Source organism: Mytilus californianus, unplaced genomic scaffold (assembly GCF_021869535.1).
Source record: "Mytilus californianus isolate M0D057914Y unplaced genomic scaffold, xbMytCali1.0.p SCAF_14, whole genome shotgun sequence".
NCBI classification, from domain to species: Eukaryota; Metazoa; Mollusca; class Bivalvia; order Mytilida; family Mytilidae; genus Mytilus; species Mytilus californianus.
Window position 1 is genome coordinate 37307956 of NW_026262626.1, and position 20930 is coordinate 37328885.

Sequence of the window (20930 nt, forward strand, 5' to 3'; positions counted from 1 at the left end):
ATAATCGTAGCTAATATATAAATTGGGAAAGACAGATGCATTTGTTAGCTCTGATCATATTTTTTTTCTTCAGTTTAATCAAGCTATCTAACATGACAGTATAATATAACAGTATATTGCCTGACACCAAGTATATTTATGCATGTTAGGGTATTTAATGCACAATTTTATATGATGAAAATGACAAATTTTATTACTTTTGCATGTGAATGTTCTTTTAAATTGCATTATGTTTGTGTAATGTATAATGCTTCACTGATCTACATTAGAATTATAGAAAGTTTATGTAAATGAGACAGATATATATATATTTTTTTATTTAATTATTTCATGTTCAAAGTTTAAAAAACAAATTGACATAACTTATAAAAAAGCCATATGATTGACTTTATTTACAGTTGATTATTTATGGTATTTGTTAATAAAATCGACTTAAGTTTAAATTTCGATAAGAATTGTTATCAAATTGGACCAGTTTTTGCCTTGCCTGTTGCAGAAGGTGAGACATAGGTGTTGCTGTTCCAGGGTTGTAGTCATTATTGGCAGCATCAACAATTGTCAAGTTTTCTGCTTAAGTCAGTTTGATAGGAACTACTTGTGTTAGATAAATGATATTTTCTTTAGAGTTGCATTACTGTCAGTACACATAAGTTTGGTGACTATATCAAGGCCTGTCCGCTAGCTCATGGTCCAGTGACTTTGAATTTACTAACCATTTTCAATGTTAAGTTTTCTGCTTAAACCAGTTTGATAGGAACTACTTGTGAATAATCAATGATATTTTCTCTAAAGTTGCATTGCTATTAGTACATCTCAGTTTAACGATCCTTTTAACACGTTGTCATGGTCCAGCAACTTTGAATTAATTAGCAATGTTGCTGTCCATCAGATTGTCTTTTGCTGAATTTTCTTAGCAATGTTGCTGTCCATCAGATTGTCTTGCTGAAATTTCTTCCGACAGACCAGACATATCTCTGTGTCACAGTTTGTATTTAGAAATTAATTCACCTGACAACCATACTGTTTCTATATTTATAGAATGCATGTACATTGAACTTCCTATTGAAATGAATTCAGTATTGTGTTTATTTCATAGACCTAGATGAACAAAAAATATTTTGTTTGAATGAAAAAATGAAATAAAAAGAATAGCTTTTTCTCACATTACAAAGAGCATCTTAATAATTGGATGCATAAAAGTCTATGTATGTACTCACTTACAGAATTTAGTAGGCAATTGGTATATCAGATATTTATATGTAATCAGTAGTTTGAGTTAACTGCGATAATTTTAATGATTTAAAAAATATATAGCAGGATGAGAATCATTTATTTTTCACATGTACTGAAATCCATTAACGACTGTGATTCACAATAATCTTTCCCAATACTGTGCTTGGTTTTACTTTTACAAAACAAGAGCTGTTGATTGGCCATGAACTTGTGAGAAACTGAATAAATCAGATTTTGGTTTTATATTTTCAGAATGTTTGAGGAAGATGCAGAAATGTATATTTATAGTTAGAAGTTAAAAGAAGTTTCGGCAAAAACCTCATTATGTCAATGGAAAGTTTGATAAATCTGGACACTTTGACAGAAGAAGAACGCAAGATTATCTTGTCTGTCTTGAAGAAAGATGATGAACTCAAAAAGTCTCAAGACAGAAAAATAGGGTAATTTGATGTTAATAGACTTATGAAATGTAAAGTGCAAGAAGCTTAATTGTCAATTGGCATAGACATCAGGGTTGTGAAAATTTTGAAAGATCATAGATGTACTGGGTCAGCATAGACTAGATTGATTGAAATCTAAAAACATGTTGAATTTCAAGAGTTTCTAGTCTTAAATACATATAAATTAAGAGGGTCCAAATGTTTGCCTATTAGGTCAATTCAGAGAAATCTTCACCATTACAGATGTATGCTATTGTACATGTATATTTATCACATTTATATGTCTGTCTCAAGCCTGGAACTTTTTTGTAGTGGTTGTTTCTGATCATGACTCTTCACAAATTTTGTATTTTGATTAAGAATGTGGTGTTTATAATTAATCTTTGATGGTGTCATTTGAACAGAGGTGGATTTAGAGTGTTTTCCAAGGGTCCTGGGCCCCCCTTTTGTAGAAAAAATTTGGTTGATTATTTAGGGAATCACTGAAGCATGACTGGAGCGGGTCCCCTCTTAGGCAGTCAGTTGGCCCCCCCTTATGAAAATTTCGGGATCTGCCACTGTTGAATTCATTCACAACTTATCTAGACATTATGATTAGGTTTTCCTTGGGATGTTGGCCCTTGTCTTTCTTTTATGACTATTTGAAGAGGGTTTTTTTGGTGATGTTGGGTATCTGTTTTATTAAAGTTTACCCTAGATCTTGGTTTATTTTAATGTGATGTCAAAATGGTGATTTAGTGTATATCTTTTTAAAATTGTAATTTGATTATTTATGTTTCTGTACAGGTAGGTATTCTTAAGATTCAATTTTTTTTTCTGAAAAATAAAATCTTGTCTGCACTTGTTATTATTACATGAAGTAAATTGAGATTTCTCATGTTTCATCAGAATGATGTAACATACATGTATATATAGTTGAGAGCTTTCATTTCTTATCCTGAATAGACTCTTTAATTTTTGCTTTATGACATGTATGATGAAAAGTAAAATTATTGTTGTGAAAAGGACACCTGTTTTGTGATCACAATTTCATGTGTTGTAAACTTCTGGTCTCTTTTCTTTTAAGTTCTTTAAGCTAAGTTTTCAATAATATGAAATTTCTATTTCTAGTGGGTAATATTCTTAATGTGTCTTCTTTGCTTTTTGTTGTGTTTCGGTGACTAAGTAATTCATTGTTTCTTAGAAATGATTACAATTTAATCAAAGAAAAAAACATTCGCTTAGTCACGTTGGCACTTAAAATCATATTTTTTCCAATTTTTTCCAATTTTCAAAATTAAATGCTGTGCCTATGGACTTTAAAAACACATCAATTGCTATTTTAGTATTCCCTTAAAATGGAGTAATAGATCAATAAAATGAAAGTTAATGTAGTAAACCTGCGACATTACGTGAAATTGGACTGCTTCATTTCAAGCAAACTGAGAAATACATAGTTCAATCCTCTTAAAAAAGGATGTGTCTATTTCATGTTTATCTTATTGCTGGCAACAAATTATATTGGGCAACTTGTGTGCTCTATGTTATTAAGCTAAGATGTTACTTAAATTACCTTGTTTCTACTCAAAGTAGTATAGCTAGGTCGTTCTTGGATTGTAAATAAGCAGAAAACAATAGTCTAGATTTTGAATGAAAAAGTCAAAATCGAAGACAGGAATGCTGTTTATTTATAAGACTTGACATTTAAATGAAGAAAATTGTCTGATTTTATCTTATTATTACGACTGTTTTATAACAGCTAAACTAAGTCTTATATGGGAGTGCACTCGACTCCAATCTTAATTGACTAGGATTGTCAGTTTTCCTACCGAAGGTCGTTGTTTTCTACCAGCACTCCGGCTTCCTCCAATAATAAAAACTGACCGCCACGAAATAGCACAATAGTGTTGAAAGTGGCGTTAAAACATCAATCAATCAATCTTATATGGGACGATAAACCTATGAATTTAATTTTACAAAGGAATGTGCAAGAACACCAAAAAAAATGTTTGGTCACCCATATTTTCTTTTAAATTTCTTAGAGCCGCTTGTACCTTCTGGTAATATACTTCAAAACTCTGTCATTAAATTTTTTCTAATCTTATTAATTTAATGCTTAAAAAAAATGAGTCCACTCTTCACAACCTGCAGCATGAAACACTATAATTTTTATTATTTTTTAAAAAAGGACAATTAAAACTACATTTTGACATAGAAGTAAAAACTTTTTTCAATGTTTATGTCATGAATGTAGCAAGTTTTCCTTATGACATAACCTTAATGCCCAAATAGGTCATTTTGTTTAATAAAACCTAAGCTAATATTTACATATTTTTAAAGAACTTAAAATAAAAGAGACCAGAAGTTTACATAATGTTTTTTTTTTGGTGAATTTACAGGGCCACTTAAGCTCAATATGTTTCAGAAGGACTTCCTTTTATACCTCTCCTATTGTTAAACATGAAGGGGGGGTTTAAAAGGAAGTCTAGCCAATGTTCCTCCTCACAGTATACTGAATAATTTTTAAATAAATTCATTTATTACATGTAGCGTATGGGATGATGCACTTTAAATGCATATTATGCACAAGTGCATGCAATCCTGTTAAATAATTGGCAGTATTGTTAATGTAATGTTTTATCTACATTAAGTAAACACTGCTGGTTAATCTTTTAAGTAAATACTTGAGATAGTTGGACAGTACAATATGTCACGGGAAATAATGAATAAATATAACGACCACATAATCTTTTTATCAATAGGTATTAAATCGATTTTTTTTCATGAAATCTCATAATAATTTCAAAAGAATCACTATGTGTGATGTAGGTATTTATTTTCTTTTTTATTCATTTGTGTAATTTTACTTATTGAGGAATTTATCTATAATAGATTCAATTGAGGTGAAACTATTTGAATTAATATCTTATTGCCTCTAGGTCATATTCTGGTGTCATGTCATGCTTGAAAGAACAAGTTATGGGTGTTTTAATGTTATTATTTATAAGGTCTCTTACCTAACTATATGAAAAAGGATAATATTATGGTCATTGAACATTGCAAAGGTCAAATTGAAATTTCACATAAAAAAAACAGTTGCTAAAAAAAGATTAAATTTGATCAAATTATTTCTTCCTTTTACTTGTATAAAGGCGCCCTGCTCTTGTACTTTTGGTCTATAAATCTTAGAGATACTGCATTGTATATAGACCAAGGAAAAAATATAAACAACTCTAAATTGAAAACAATGTTCAAACCTGTGATTGCGTTGGATAAAAAACCGCAATTTTTATACCTGTGCATGCAAAACAAATTTCTTGGTAGGGGGGTCTAAATACAGGAAGGACCAAGGAAAAAATATATTGTCTTTCTCTTTATGATCTTGGAAATGTTTATATGTGATCAGTCAAGATTTTTTTTTGGTTCATAACTTTTTACTTGATCATGCTGACAGTCATGGATAATATTTAAACAATTATTTTTTATTTACTGATACCAGTAAATGTATTTTTATGGAGGTAAACTTAAATTCAGTAGTCATGCCGATTTCTTTTTATGAAATAATATAAGTAAAAAAGTCATATTTTCTTCTTTTCATAAATTACTTCTTGCTTCATTGCTTTAATAGAGTACAACTGTCTGTCTTTAAAAGTTATCTTTAATATTTATGAAATTACAATGGCGGATCCAGGGGTGGGGGTTCCGAGGGTTGGAACCCTCCCTTTTTTTTTTGACGATCAATGCATTTGAATTGGGACATATAGTTGGAACCCCCCCTTTATCCTGGGTTAGCAACTCTCCCTTTTATAAATTGCTGGATCCGCCCATGAATTATCTTTTCATGAATAAAAATCTCATTTGTTTTTTTTTTTTTTTTCTCTCCAAATACGGCCTATTTACAAGCCTCTAGGAAGTATATTTTAAAGACATAGATTTCTTTATAAAAATAAGGAGATTTGGTATGATTGCCAATGATACAATTATCCACCAAAGTTCAAATGAAATGGATGTTAGCAATAAAAGGCAACCGTACGGCCTTCAACAATGAGAGAAACCCATAACATATAGTTGGCTATAAAGGCTCCGACATGAAAAATATAAAACAATTCAACTGAAAAAATTAGCGGCCTAATTTAATTTTAACTATTGATGAAAAACAAATATGACTGACATGAACCAACAACAACCACAGAACAACTAGCTCCCGACTTGGGACAGGCACATAAAGAATGGTTCTTGAGATAAATGGTTGAATCCTTATTATAGGCACACCAAATAAAGCGTTTGTGGCATGATTTGACCACTCAAACCCTCAGAATGTCAGGGGTTTATTTAAACATTTCTTGTATAAGTAAACTTTTTGAGAAACATGCAGGGAGATTATTCAAACTTTGAAAAGATAATTCATATCAGACACATTTACTTATTTTTTTGGGGTCCTAAATGCTCTACAACGTCATACTTTATTTGGCCTTTTTAACATTTTTGATTCGAGCGTCACTGATAAGTCTTTTGTAGACAAAAGAGCATCCTGTGTACAAAATTATAATTCTGTTATCTATGATGAGTTTATTATACAAATAACTGTACTTTAACTTGCATCTTCCAGTATATGAAAAAATAACTTGTATAAGTGTTACCCTTGACTACCTGAGCTAAAGGAGGATAACTATTTTATGCACAGCTTTTTCAAGATTTGCTTATTAAAATTGTTCATGTAAATGGATAGTTAACAATTGGTAAGCATAAAACATGAAAGCAGATCAAATGCTAGACATGAATGGTAAATACAATTAATTGTATCTAATGTTTAAATACACCCGAACATTTTATTCTGTTGGACATGAAAAGCTTTTTTGAGGGGGAAAAATATTCACGACACTAATTACAAAGATAATTGTGTGTGAAGTATTGCAATTACATGTTTATTTTTTAATGAATATAGTTAATTCAAGTTAATGCATGGTAAACCATAATTGTACAAGATTATATAATTACTTCTTAATTACCAAGGAATAAAGGCAAATTATCCCCTTATATGGATATATAAATCGAGCCTTTGGTTTTCTCTTTTGAATTGATTCATACTATGTCATCCCTGGACATTTTATAGCCTACTATACAGTATGGTTTTGCTCATTGTTGAAGGTTTTTGAAGTCCTTGTCCTTGGTCTTTTTATTTATAGTTGTTTCATTGTCAAACATTTCCATACATCTTATTTTCATACTATTTACCTTTATTACAGGGTGTGGAAATATATAAAATGTTCACCTCAGGACAAGTTTAATACAAAAATCTACTTCCCTGGACAAATTTTTATACGCCCGCTTACGGGACGTATTATGGTATACTGTTGTCTGTCTGTCCGTCTGTCCGTCCGTCCGTCTGTCCGTCCGTCGTCAACATGTCGGACATTAACTCAAGAACGCTTTAACCAATTTGCATGAAAATTTGATGAATTGTTTATATCTATTGATGTGAGCTCCCTTTCGTTTTTTATAAATTGTAGATTTTACATTTCTGAGTTATGGGGTTTTATTCATTAAAAAAAGGGGGATTTTCCAGTTTTCGGACAATAACTCAAGAATGCTTTCACCAACTTGCAAGAAATTTTGGTTAATTGTTTATATCTATTGACATGAGCTCCCTTTTGATTTTTATAAATTTTAGATTTTACGTTTCCAAGTTACGGGGTTTTATTCATAAAAAAAAGGGGATTTTCCAGTTTTCGGACAATAACTCAAAAATACTTTCATCAGTTCTCATGAAACTTTGACGAATTGTTGATATCTATTGATGTAAGCTCCCTTTAGAATTTTATAAATTTTAGATTTTACATTTCCGAGTTATGGGGTTTTATTCATTAAAAAAGGGGGGATTTTCCAGTTTTCAGACAATAACTCAAAAATGCTTTCAGCAATTCTTATGAAACTTTGGTGAATTGTTTATATCTATTGATGTAAGCTCCCTTTAGAATTTTAAAAATTTTATTTGTTTATAGTCTGACATCAGATTTACTAAGTATTGCTCAACAGCATAGTGTATTGCACAACAGCAAGAAATCTTTAATTGAATATAAATTCAATTCCTATAACCAATTTCAAGTTCTTTGACTACATTTACTCAGAAACCTATAATATGTCAAATATTTAATTACAATCCAAATTCAGACCTGTATCAAGCTTGAATATTGTGTCCATTTTTGCCCCAACTGTTCAGGGTTGGACCTCTGCGGGCGTATCCAGCTGCGCTCAGCGAAGCAGTTTATTGATCTGTCCCTCCTAGTTGTGCTATTTCAGAAATAACTTGTCCAAGAAAAGTAGCTGGACAATATTTACTTGTCCAGGAGACCCAAGGACCAGCCAGACATGTAGGCATGGAATATTCATATCTTTGGTTTAATTGATTTATTTATTTTAAGGAGCTTCAACAGTGATACAATGTAGGTGCATGGTCACATGACAGTATATCTACCATAGAGTAAAAACCAGAAACAAATTTTAAATTGTCCAATTTGTCATTGTATGTATTTTATTGAACAAATGTGATTTATATGATTTAGAATTCCTACTAAATTTTATGTGCAGGATATGTATGTAAAGAAAATCCCACATTTTGCTGGATGAAACTCCATTTTTACTGCACTTCAAAACAACACCAGCTGCTCATTTCACATAAAAATTTTATGATTAAAATTGATCTTAAGGTATACTGTATTGTTTGTGACCAACAATATATTTTTCTCATAAGATTGTTTGTGAAAATAATAATGATGAATGAAAAAAGTACAGAAATTTCAGATCTATCAGAAATGGAAAGGCAAGTATTGGTCAGCACGTGACTGTTAACTTTGTAAACTTTCAACTGTTTACCCTTTGCATCTGCATTTTGTGTATGAAATATATAATATTACTATTTATTTTCTTTTAGGCATCTGAAGTTAGAAATTCAAGCTATTCGCATGAAAAGTGTGCTACGGAATGGTGATGACTTGTCCAAAATCTGTGCCAGGTGTCATGCAGAGCTAGGATTTCTCTTTAATCGTGGTGACCTTTGTCCAAAGTGCCATTTTCGTGTATGTCGAGCGTGTCAAGAACAAGGACTTGCAGGCACATGGTTGTGTACATTATGTCATAAGCAAAGGTATAGTTAATTAAAAAAAAAGATTGATTTATTGATGTTGGTAGCTAAATGTCCAACAGCAAATATTTCATTAATCTTCTGGACAAGAATGCTGAAACGAAGTTACAAGTTAAGACCCTGGAAAAACCATTGAATTTCTGATGTTCCGTATCAAGTTTTTAAATCAAGTTATTTCCCTTTCGCAATTCTGTGTTTGATTTGCAATTTGTATAATCTTTGAAAGAGGCATGATTAATAATTGATTGCCTAATATTCAAGCCCTAAGTTAATGACCATGACTTAAGTACTAGTGTCGGGAGTGTTTTAAGAAAGGATATTGTTCCCAACATGGTCAGTGTTTTACAGTCAAAAATAATTTATAATCATGGCTTCTTCATCAATCTCTTTTGATGCCGTCCTTGTAAGTAGGTGTCCTGGAGAAATCCTGGAAAAATTCTGCATTTTTGTTTCTTAAAAAGTGGAAACCATTAAGTTGAGAAAAGTTGATATCTCAGTCTCTTTTGTTCATCAGTTGCTACTACTTTTCTCCTTTGAAGATTTTAACTGACAGTGCTACTACTTTTCTCCTTTAAAGACTTTTACTGACAGTGCTACTTCTTTTCTCCTTTAAAGACTTTTACTGACAGTTGCTACTACTTTTCTGCTTTAAAGACTTACTGACAGTGTCACTACTTTTCTCCTTTAAAGACTTTTATTGACAGTGCTACTGCTTTTCTCCTTTAAAGACTTTTGCTGACAGTGCTACTACTTTTCTCCTTTAAAGACTTTTACTGACAGTGCTACTTCTTTTCTCCTTTAAAGACTTTTACTGACAGTGCTACTTCTTTTCTCCTTTAAAGACTTTTACTGACAGTTGCTACTACTTTTCTCCTTTAAAGATTTTTACTGACAGTGTCACTACTTTTCTCCTTTAAAGACTTGTACTGTCATTTGTCACCTTCTATTACATGTTTAAGGTTTATGTCCCGTTTACAAAGTCTATAATGTTCACTCTAGCATAGAATTTTAGTATCAAGGTTAAAACTGATTAGGTGAACTTTAATTGCTCTCTTTAAAAGAGAGGCAAAAGATATGGCTCAATTAGTATATACGGTACTATAGTTCCGGCTATTACCATAAATTTATACGTTTGTGTATTCTTGGGCAGTAAGGACATGAAGGATCTTTAAAATATATAAGAACAAATTGCAGTTGACATAAATTAAGTTGATAAAATCAAAATTTTTCAATACAGCAGAATAATGCTTAAATGGTAACAATTAACAAGTAGACGGTTGACAGTTGACAAGTAAACAGTTGACAGGTCGACCGTTGACAAGTAAACAGTTGACAGGTCGACAGTTGACAATTTAATGTCGATCTTTTCAAATTGACAATCTGTCGACATGTCGACTTAAGTACATAAAAATTGAAACTGTCGACATGTCGCCTTTATGTAAATATAAACCGATTTACCCCTGTATTCTTTCGATGGAACTACAATCCTGTATATCCTACTTGACCCAAAGATAATAAAGGGACATTCAAACTCCCCAAGTCGAAAATAAACTGACCAAGCCATGGCTAAAGAAGAAAAAGACCAACAGACAAACAACAGTACACAAAACACAACATAAATGTGTGAATTACTTTTTTTAGCTTTAAAAATTTATACTTATCGTTACCTTCAAATTTCATTCACATAAGGGGAGATAACTTACATAAATATTTTGTATTATTTTAATAAATGAGATGTGATATTTCAGGCAGTTGAAATTTTTTATGGAAGAATGGAATAAGAAGGGAAAGCCCAATAAAAAGACAGGTACTGACCTAGTGAAGGCCTCTATAGTCAGACAAAGAAGTAAGTACATATGTCAAAGATATTTTGTATTCGAGCTGCAAGTCAGTCAAGATATTGGCTTTATTTCTTATAAATGGTGAGAGTTTTAATTTTAGTTCCACTTGCTGCCAACCTTCTCAAACAATTTTTACTCGGGTTTTCCAGAGGGAAAATCCATTTATATTAAAATGAAAAATATGGTGGGCAGAAGGTTCTATATTGACGATTTTCCCTATTGCTGTTTGTTCAGGAGTTATGGTCCTTGATTGATTGGAAATTAGGCACAGAACGTTGCAGGTTCAAAATGCAGAAAACTTGGTCTGCTGTCATTTTGACAGCTCATTTCTTGTATTCAGTTAATCTGGTTTATTTGAGGTAGTTTTTGGGATTGGTTCAAAGTTGCATAAAGTTGTGAGAACTCAAACCTAAAAAATAAACAAATATACTTTTAGATTAATGATTGATATAAAAAACAGAACTACTTGATTAAGGTCGCCGAGACCAGTGAATCAGCTGAGTTGGTCTAATTGACTCGTATAACTTATTGGAAGTCTACCAGCAAAGGATTGATAATGCTAATGTTGGCCTCTTAAAAGTTGTTCTTAGAACTGAATATACAAATGGGAACAATTCACGAAAATGAAATTCTTTGATTACAGGGCTTCCTGCTATAGAGTGGAATAACAAAAAGAATGATTTCTGTTGTTTTGTAAAAAAAAAAACTAATACAGTGAATACTTAATTCAAAATGCAAAGATTTTTAAAACAATTTATAGCAAAGAATAGAAAATAAATGCATTAATCTGCAACCCTTTAGTATAAAAAGTCAGACTTGCTAAAAGGCCATCAGTACTAAATATTAGTACAGTTGTCAGTATTAGAACTGTACTTGGTGCTTATGTAATGGTAGCTGTTTAAGAAAGGAGTTCAAAATCAATTCTCTCTTGTTCTTGTCGCTTTAAAGTGAAAGAAAAAGTATTGGAAATTTGATTCAAAATTAGTATTATAAAGGTTATGCACATACTATTTTAATTATCTATTGCATTTATTAATCAATTCCCATCAGAAAATTGTAGAAAATGGATTTTGTTTCAGAATCTATGCTGCACTTTGTTGTATTAAAGCATTATAGGAGCAGATTAAATTAAAGTAAATATTTGATAAAAGAGAGTTTGGTGTCTGACATAGATGAATTTTAAATGAATATTTAATTAAACCGATCTGAAAACGATGCTGTAATCACGTAAGATAAACATATTGATGTAACAGTTTTAAGATGAAAATCAATTTAAAAAAAATTTAATGGAAAATTTTATAATGCTCTTTGTTTTATGAGAATTTACTTTTCCATCAGTCAACTCACTCACTGTGACCAACTCACTCTCTTCCACTTAAGTTTATTGTTTTTTTTTATAGAAAAGTTGAAATACAAATGACTAACTAGTACACAATGCAAAACAACATGTTATAAATTTTAATGTGTCAGGAACGCTCAAAGCCGAATATTTGAAAGCCAAGGATGTATAAGAACCAAAACAGGTGAAGAGCTATTTGACCAAAAGTACCTAAAAATAGCCAAATCCATCAAAAGTCAACTTTGCCTGAGGAAGTTTCTTTATAATTTCAAAATTACAAGTCTAGTTAATTGGTAAGCGTTTTTTATGCTCCACCTAGGGGCATTATGTTTTTCCGTCTGCGTCTGTTCGTTCATCCGTCTGTCCCGCTTAGGATAAAGTTTTTGGTCAAGGTAAATTTAGGTTTTAGATGAAGTTGAAGTCCAATCAACTTAAAACTTAGTACACATGTTCATTATGATATGATCTTTCTAAATTTAATGCCAAATTCGAGTTTTGACCCCAATTTCACAGTCCACTGAACATAGAAAATGATAGTGCGAGTGGGGCATCCGTATACTATGGACACATTCTTGTTTTTTTTTGGGGGGGGGGGGGGGAGAGAGTGGGGGCAAGCCTACTTTCAATGTGGACCAGTAGAAAATAGCAAAATCTACTTGAATTTCAGTGAATAAGAGAATATCTAGTATGACTAAAATAAAGCAATTCAGAGGTATATATAATTCTTTTTTAATGCTTTTTTCCAACTATTATTGAGAAAATACTTAGTTTAATCAAGTTGTATCACAGTCTGGTGGTTTTTTTAGATATCACCTGACCAATTATATGATACTTTTCTTAAGACAAGGATGGCAAAATCATTAAAACTTGCAGACTTTCCTATTAAGATTATTATATAGACATTGATCTTTGTATAATTCAGTCTATTGATAAAACAACAGAAACACTTTGCAGTCTAGGATGACCTATAATTGCTTAAATCCATGTTATTTTGTCTTATTGGCAGTCATACCATATCTCCTTATTCTATGATATCTACTCTTCATGGGAACTAAATAAAGTTCTTCATTTTTTAGAATTTCAGAAATTTCCGTTCTTTTAATTGTAGAATCAGAAATCCATTATTCAGTTCTATTATAGACAGTATCCTTATTTAGTTAAGCTAATACTACAGACAACATGGCTACAATTGGAAAATTTGCAGGAATTATTGATAATATCTGTATTAATACAATCATGATATCTTTATCAGGCTAGGCATTATTGAATATAGATATTAATTATATGAAAGCAGCTTGCTAACCATTGCTAACTCTATCAAGCTTAGCAAGGTTTTGTTTTTTACCATTACACATGTCAGTTCTGATAATATTTCTCATCAGTTTTGCTCTATTGAGAGTTAATATAGATTTACATTCCTAGATCTAGTAATCAATGAAACATGCATCTCCAAACAATTACGATCTGTCTCAGTCTAACTTTTAATTGATTACTGACAACATCCAGTGCAAGTTGCACTTTCAAGAGTGTCGTAATATTGTCCTGATGGTATCTCCCGTAGATGAATATTGATTAATTCAGTGAAGAGTAATCAGCGATTCTTACTTTTACTTTTAAATATGGGATGATAGTGATATGTTTTTGTTCATCATTTTAAAGTGGTGATTAGTTGTATTATGATGTATTAACGGTAATGCTTGATTTTAAGCATGCTGGAGAGGTTTCGGATGTTAATTCTGGAAGCTGCAGCATCTTCAGGTAATAAAATGTTGTCATATTTTGTCCTAGATGTTTTTTTTTTTGTAATAGTAGTTCTGTTTCCGTTATAGGGTAGTAATATTGATTTTGTGTTTTTGTTGCTGTGTTTGTTTTCAGTTGATTGCCCAATATTGTTATTAATTAATTAGTAAAAACTCATTTGTTCTCTGTTAAGAGGTTTATTTTTCACAATTCATTATTGTACCTTTTTTTAAGTATTTAAGTTTTTCATTTAGTCATTTTTTTTTTTTTTAAATATATCAATTTTTGTTCAAATATGATAAACTCTTTAGAATAAGTAAAAGTATGAAAATATCTTTTAAATTTGAAAGAGTGAAGTAAACAAATGTTTGGTTAACAATAATGGCATCTGTCATTTTCAGTTTTGAATATATATTTTCACTTTTTTGTGGTTACCCTTTTTTCTTTTGATATTGTATACATGTTATTTATTACAGAATTGTAATTGTCTTTTCATCAAATGAGATATTTTAAAATTTTATTAAATCATCAAAATTTCTCCATCAGAGGGTATTTGAATCCTTCAAGAATTCCATACCATATTAGTGTGTGTCAATAACTCCTTATTTACATATGTTTGTAATTGCATGATAGATAGTGAAAAATAGTCCTGGGTATTTAGTTTTGTTACTTATGCATAGGTCAATATTAAATTGCAAAATAAACCATCTTTTCCAGTATTATAATTGCTCATGTGAGACTGAAGTATTTCGTGCTCATCATTTATTAAAAATGTTTAGTGAGTAAACATAACCGTTTGATTTCTTTGCCTATAAATCTATTTATCCTCATTTGTTCAAACTCATCAAATATTTATTGTAATGTTTCATTTATCTGCTAATTATATGGATCTGTTACATTAAATATATTCCATTGACTTTAAAGCCAGAAGATTTTCATCAAGATTGTTTTTCAGGATCTGGGACGAGCCGGTTTAACACGGATTGTTTTTTTTTTTATCTGCGAACTAATGTTTCTTGTACCTGGGAATGGAATATTTGGAATCAATACAAAAAGATAGCAATGATTAAATTCAACTTATCATTAAAAGAAAAATTATGACAAAAAATACTCTTGTTTATGCTTTAAGGAAATGCAATATATAACATTTTATAGACATGATAAGGTTTTGGGAATCTATCTTTCTGTCAAGTGAGGGGATGGTAAATCTTAACAGGAAGGTGTCTGAGATTTCCAAGACTTTCCTGCTTGTTGGTGTTTTATTCTTTTTCAAGCCTCTAAATGTTAAATGGAAGGATATTTTCCTATGTTTTATATTAATAATTATCCCCTGGTCCATAGAAGTTTGTAAGAGTTTATTGATGGCGTGCCAACTGGGACATTAAACAAATAATTTTTTTTAAAATGAGGTGACCTATAGTCTCTTACATCTACGTCATGTGGTCTCTGGTGGATAGTCTCATTGGCAATCATACCGTATCTAATTATTTTATATCAAAGTACTTTACTTGACATATTTGCCTGTTTGATCTCATTGTAGTGTATATATGTATACTCTCCTTGAATGAGGGATGTGGTGTGCATGATCTGCAACAGAACTGTAAAGTAAAATATTCATTCATCCATCCTTTCTTCATAAATAATGTTGCACCATTTGAAAGTTGATATAATTAAAGCCATGGTAATTGAACAGAAGTTGTATTAAAGAGACTGCAAACTTTTTAGAATAAATCAAATCTGGAGAGTCATAAAAACAGGTGATGGCATTATTAGATAGAAAAGAAATGAAGCATTTTGAAGTCTTGCAAAGTATTGTTGGATTTAAGATTTTCATCTTTTTTGGGAGTTGCCTCTTACATGTACATACTACTGGCTATAGGTTTTTCAGTCCTTGTGTTTGAATTACATAGTCTGAGATAGGACAAGACTGGCACTGTTGACAAAGAAGCCTCCAATTACATGACAGCAGTGAATTTACTAAGAGTATCAGCAGTGTCTCACTCATCTCCTTGAATTTAGATGGTTTCTTAAGGACCAGAGGACCAAAGTGTTATAATATTATAGATTTTTTTCTTTTTCCTTAAAACAAGAAGGGCAATCAACATTTAAGTCAAATAAAAACTATCAGCACCATGGCCAAAAACAACCTTGGTTGAAATCACACACACTGGGTGGTCAACATCACCTGCTTAACTAGTGACTCCTGTCATGTTAAAAGGGTATACAATTCTTTAATAAATACATGTACCACAATGTCAACAGTGTGTACAAAATTTCCCACTAGTTCTTAACATGCATGAAATATTTGCCACTGGACATTAAGCAAACAACAATCAATCAACATTTTTAACAATTCAAGTATTTCACTGTTCTGTTGGTGAAGTTTCTGGAAGGTCCTAGCCCATTTGTAGCAAGGATGTTTATAGTCACGTGTGTAAGATAGGTGTTGATGATGACATTTAGGGAGAATACATCCTGTGGTCCAATTTTCAGACGTCCTTGATGATGATAAAAAGTCTGTTGATGTTTATCTCTTAACGCTACCACTCGTATAAACAAAACAACACTCCTTTTTAATTGTTTAGGAAACCACAAAAAAATGGCCTCCGACAACAGGATGTATAACAACCCCACTTTTTATATAACTTGTTAATTAGTTAAATTGATAGACATATAACCAGAGTGTTCATTCAATAAAGTATACTCTGAAATAATACCGGTACAAGGAATAAAGAAATTTATTTTAGGGTTGTAAGATTTGAAGAATTCAATATTTATATCGCAGTCTTAATAGACATTAAATAATTGGTTGTGTTGGAAGTTTACTATTTCTACAAATTTTACATGTGATTTTGACAATTTTTTTGGTGTGCATTTTTATAATTTTTAACTTATTACCGTAAAGATTACTCTTGGAAAAAGAGTTGATTTAAACATTGATATAAGAGTGGTTTATTGTACAATTTTTATGGAATGGAAATTAATAAACAAATGAAGATTAAAGACAGATACACTGCCGAATACAATACAGACATTTTTAGAACAATGGATTTTTTAGATTGGAGTATGACACATATTCTTGCTTACTGGACTGGTACATGTAAGTCCAATCATAACTTTTTCAGGGATAGGAACATTTTCAACATGGCCGATAGTAAATATAGATATAAGAAGATGTGGTATGAGTGCCAATGAGACAACTCTCCATCCAGGTCAAAATTTATAAAAGTAAACCATTATAGGTCACAGTACGGTCTTCAACACGGAGCCTTGGCTCACACCGAACAGTAAGCTATAAAGGGCCCCAAAAATTACTAGTGTAAAACCATTCAAACGGGAAAACCAACGGTCTAATCTATATAAAAAACGAGAAACGAGAAACACTTATGAACCACATCAACAAACGACTTATCAATGAACAAATTGCAGCTTTCTTTCAAACAAAAAATTCTATTTTAAACTTACATTCTGAGGTTAGTAAATTTTAGGAGTATTTTCTCAATAATAAATGGCGACAAAAATGCCAAATATAGTATTTCTGGAGCCTCTTTATTCAATTGCCTTTATAATAGATTTGTTCATCATTGGAGGTTGAATAAGGGTAATAATTTCTGCAGAATCTTGTGTTATATTATGATCATAAAATGTGGCTGATGATATGTCTTGTTGATGTATGATGCAATTGGGAGAAATAGAATTATATCCTTGTCTGATTGGAACAGGCACTGAATCTATCCCTTGATTCTCTTTCCAAGGAAATTCATTAAAGTTAGGATTTATTGTAGAACATTGTTGAGGGTGGGAACAAGTCACCTTGGACTCCATTTACATTGTCTTTATAGTATTATTCTGAGGAATTTGTATGTTCAAGGATGTATAAAATTTTTGGGAGAATGTACAGACATATGGTTTCCTGCACATAATCCAGTCATAAAAACCTTGATAGATGTCTTTTTGACAGTGTGCTGTGTATAAATGCACAGCTACGTCTGGTCAGAATGGAGACTCTAAATCTATTGCAGGTAGAGTGCCAAACATTCTCCATGTTCAAGAACTCTTACAACAACTTGTTGAGGGCACTGTAGGTAGTTTGTTGCAAGGAGAAATTTTCTGCCCCTATCCAACATATCATCCTTTCCAGTGTCCTTCCAAACATCCACTTAGCAGAACTTATCTATTACATTTATTGTCAAATTGTTCTCATCCTGAAAATGCCTGATATCTATGTCAATGAATGTTCAGCTAACAACAATTAATCAATCAATATTCAAACAAAAAACTGAAATGTTAATGTACGAGTTACACCATGAAAATATTCTTATCAAATTTTAACAGCATCTTAAGAAATCAAATGATGGAAAAATACTTTGTTCGTGTCTTGATAATAAAATTAAATTTATATTTTCAAAATTTTCATGATGAAAGGTTAGTTCTTGATACAGCTTATTTTTTATTTAGTAAGTGTAGATGGGAGAGTAACAAAAGAATAATTACGAAGTGTTTAATAATTAGGACATTTTTATCACAGTATTTTTTACGCTTGTATTTCTTTAAATAAGATAAACATATTGATATAAGGCAGTAACTTTGGCAGTAGATCATTCTATGCATAAGTTGCTACGTAGCTTTAATTTTTGTCCGCAGACTAATATAATGATCTTAATTTGTTTTTAAAGTGAACTTTTATACAATTTGATGTAGATATTTTTGAATCGTAATTTATTTATAAACATGTAACTACACATTTCCTTGATTTTGGGGGGAAATGGATTTCTTGTCAATAATATCCCATGACATGGACGTTGCTTTCATTGTTTGTTGATTTATGCATTTCCTGATTCTTTATTTATTTAAAAAGCACAAAAATAAATGAATGAGTTTTTATTATGACCCATATAGAATCACCTTTTCTTCAATGGTTGAAAATCAATTGTTTTAATAGAATTTATTACTGTTCTCACGTTTTGAGGTAATTGAAAGAGGCAGCCAAGCCTGATATTACTTTTGTTGATGTTTAAAAATCATCATTCAATATCATATCATATTGGTATTTGTCATGTGTATCAGAAATTAGGAAAAGGGAGGGAAAATGGTATATTAATTTCTGGTTTTGACTGCACTCTTGAAAACCCAAAGCAAAGGAACAGCTTTCATTGTGTTCTTTATCTCTAAGTGACAATGAGACTTTCACACCTTAGATCGCCCCTGGTTATGGTGGAATCTGGGTTTCTATGTAGTGTTAAATTAAATGTTGTTTGTCTATTTGTATGCTTTTCTTAGACTTATGGTTTTTGCTTGTCCCCTTGGTTTCTCGTTGCTCTTTTTCAACACAAAACTAAAGATCACCCCTTCATCGCACATTCAAGACAGTCCCTAGCACTGATTAGTACATCCAGGTAAACATATTCTGGTTCAATATTGATATAAAGATTGTTCCTGTTGTCTCCCTTAATTATGGCCTTTACATGCACATATTGGTTCAAAGATGAAAATGTATTGTGAGGAATAATATACTCATAAAAAAATCTGGCTACTTTTGAGAAAATCTCTTCCAACAATCCTTTATAGGAACAATTGATGGTTGAATTGTTAAAAATATCATTATAAGAATAAAATATGATTAAAAATTTTCAACTTTAGATTATTTCTCTTTGAAGGGCCTGGTAGAGTAAATGATGACACTTCTCAGGTAGAGAAATCAAGAGGAGTTCAGAATGGAAATCCAGTCCAGAATGGAACAGCATTTCGAAGTAAGAAAGAAGCAGAGAATGAAAGGATTGAATATCCCAATGACTCTGACAAAAGAAAGCTGAGCCAACTTTTCGATTCTTTTAAATTGGGTAAATCTAGTGAAAAAACAGAACAAGTTGAATCAAAACATCAGGTGTCAGTGAAAAAATTAACCACTAAACGGTACGATGATTCTGATGAATCAAGTTCGTCTGATGATGATCGATCTTCAAGAGATTCATCACCAAATGTTACACATAGAATGACAGACACACGATCAGCAGATGACTTTGTTACAGCAAGCAATCTTACGAGAGGTGTCTTACAACGAAACTATTCTGATGATTCTGATCAAACAGCAATGTCAGATGAAACACCTTTCATGAAAAATACCGGAAGCACAGAAACACAGATACGTGTTGATATTCATTCTGATTCATCAGGAACAACACCAAAAAAAATCAAACCTTCAAAATTTGATCAAGAGACCACAGGTAAAATCAAAGATCATAAATCAAATCATATACATGACCAAGTTGTTAGGACAGGAAGTATGTCATCGTATCGTTCAACCTCACCTGAAAACATAGACACACCTAGTTTACAAAAAAGACAAACCTACCAGCAAAATAGATCACCGTCACCTTATTCATTTGACAGTATTCCATCATCCCATGCAGATTCACCGTTACCAAAGAAACGATTTTCATCAGAGTTGTACCGACAGGATTCTGACGCAGACTCTCGTGTAAGTGGTGTCAGTGGAATAAGTGGAACAGCTGAACACAGCGGAACAGAATCGGTAGTTAAGGATAGCGGTGAAGAAGATTACACTGTAGAAGAGTTATCTAACATTAGATTTAGACGAGTTTCCAGGAAGAATGGAAAGTCACAAAGATCATCAGAGCACAGTATGTATATTTTTTAAAGTTATTTTCAAGTCAGTACAAACACTGATCTTAAACATATTGTGAAATTGTTTCAAATGGATAGTCACTTCAGCTTTTTTTATCTGTCATCTGTGGGAAGGGCTAACTTCAAGTTTGTCTATTCTATGAAACATAGAGACATATATCTATTTCTGTTTCTTATAAAAAGTATTAAACTAATCATATCTTTATTTTTTGAAGGCAAACTGCTAGCATAACACAACACTGATCAATTATAAAGCTTTGTTTATGACTTGACATATGTTTCTGCAAATGTTTGTAATTGTCTACCTTAAGTTCAAATTCTTGATTTTTACCAAAATATTTATGTTTTGAACCTTGCAGTATAAAGGGAATAACCATTCGTTGTTTTGGATGTAAAACTGGTTTGCACCTGATGCAAATAGAAAAGTAAAGCTCTATAAGCCTCACTGTTTGACCTGTTTCTTTGCCTTGAGTTCCTAAAAAACAGATACATTTTAATCAGTAGACAATTTATGCCTTTTTGGTACATGTATATAATACCAGAGCTTTTATAGAATGTAAACCCCAAACTTT

General features: G+C 31.5%; 1 protein-coding gene across 14 annotated transcripts in view; it reads left to right on the top strand.

Moving 5' to 3' along the window:
• Positions 1-20930, top strand: part of LOC127724474 (uncharacterized) — a 158617-nt gene that overhangs the window by 16896 nt on the left and 120791 nt on the right. For 12 of the 14 annotated variants that reach the window (XR_007992521.1, XM_052231446.1, XM_052231448.1 and 9 more), the window contains 4 exons: positions 1486-1673; positions 8584-8796; positions 10542-10639; positions 19371-20354. Coding sequence is in view for 13 of the 14 variants with exons in the window: in XM_052231446.1 (XP_052087406.1) it covers positions 1558-1673; positions 8584-8796; positions 10542-10639; positions 19371-20354 (1411 nt within the window). In the remaining variant the exon portion in view is untranslated. Of the gene's footprint in view, positions 1-1485; positions 1674-8583; positions 8797-10541; positions 10640-13533; positions 13732-16398; positions 16814-19370; positions 20355-20930 lie in introns of those variants that run through there. The other 2 variants (XM_052231453.1, XM_052231452.1) reach the window with 2 other exon arrangements.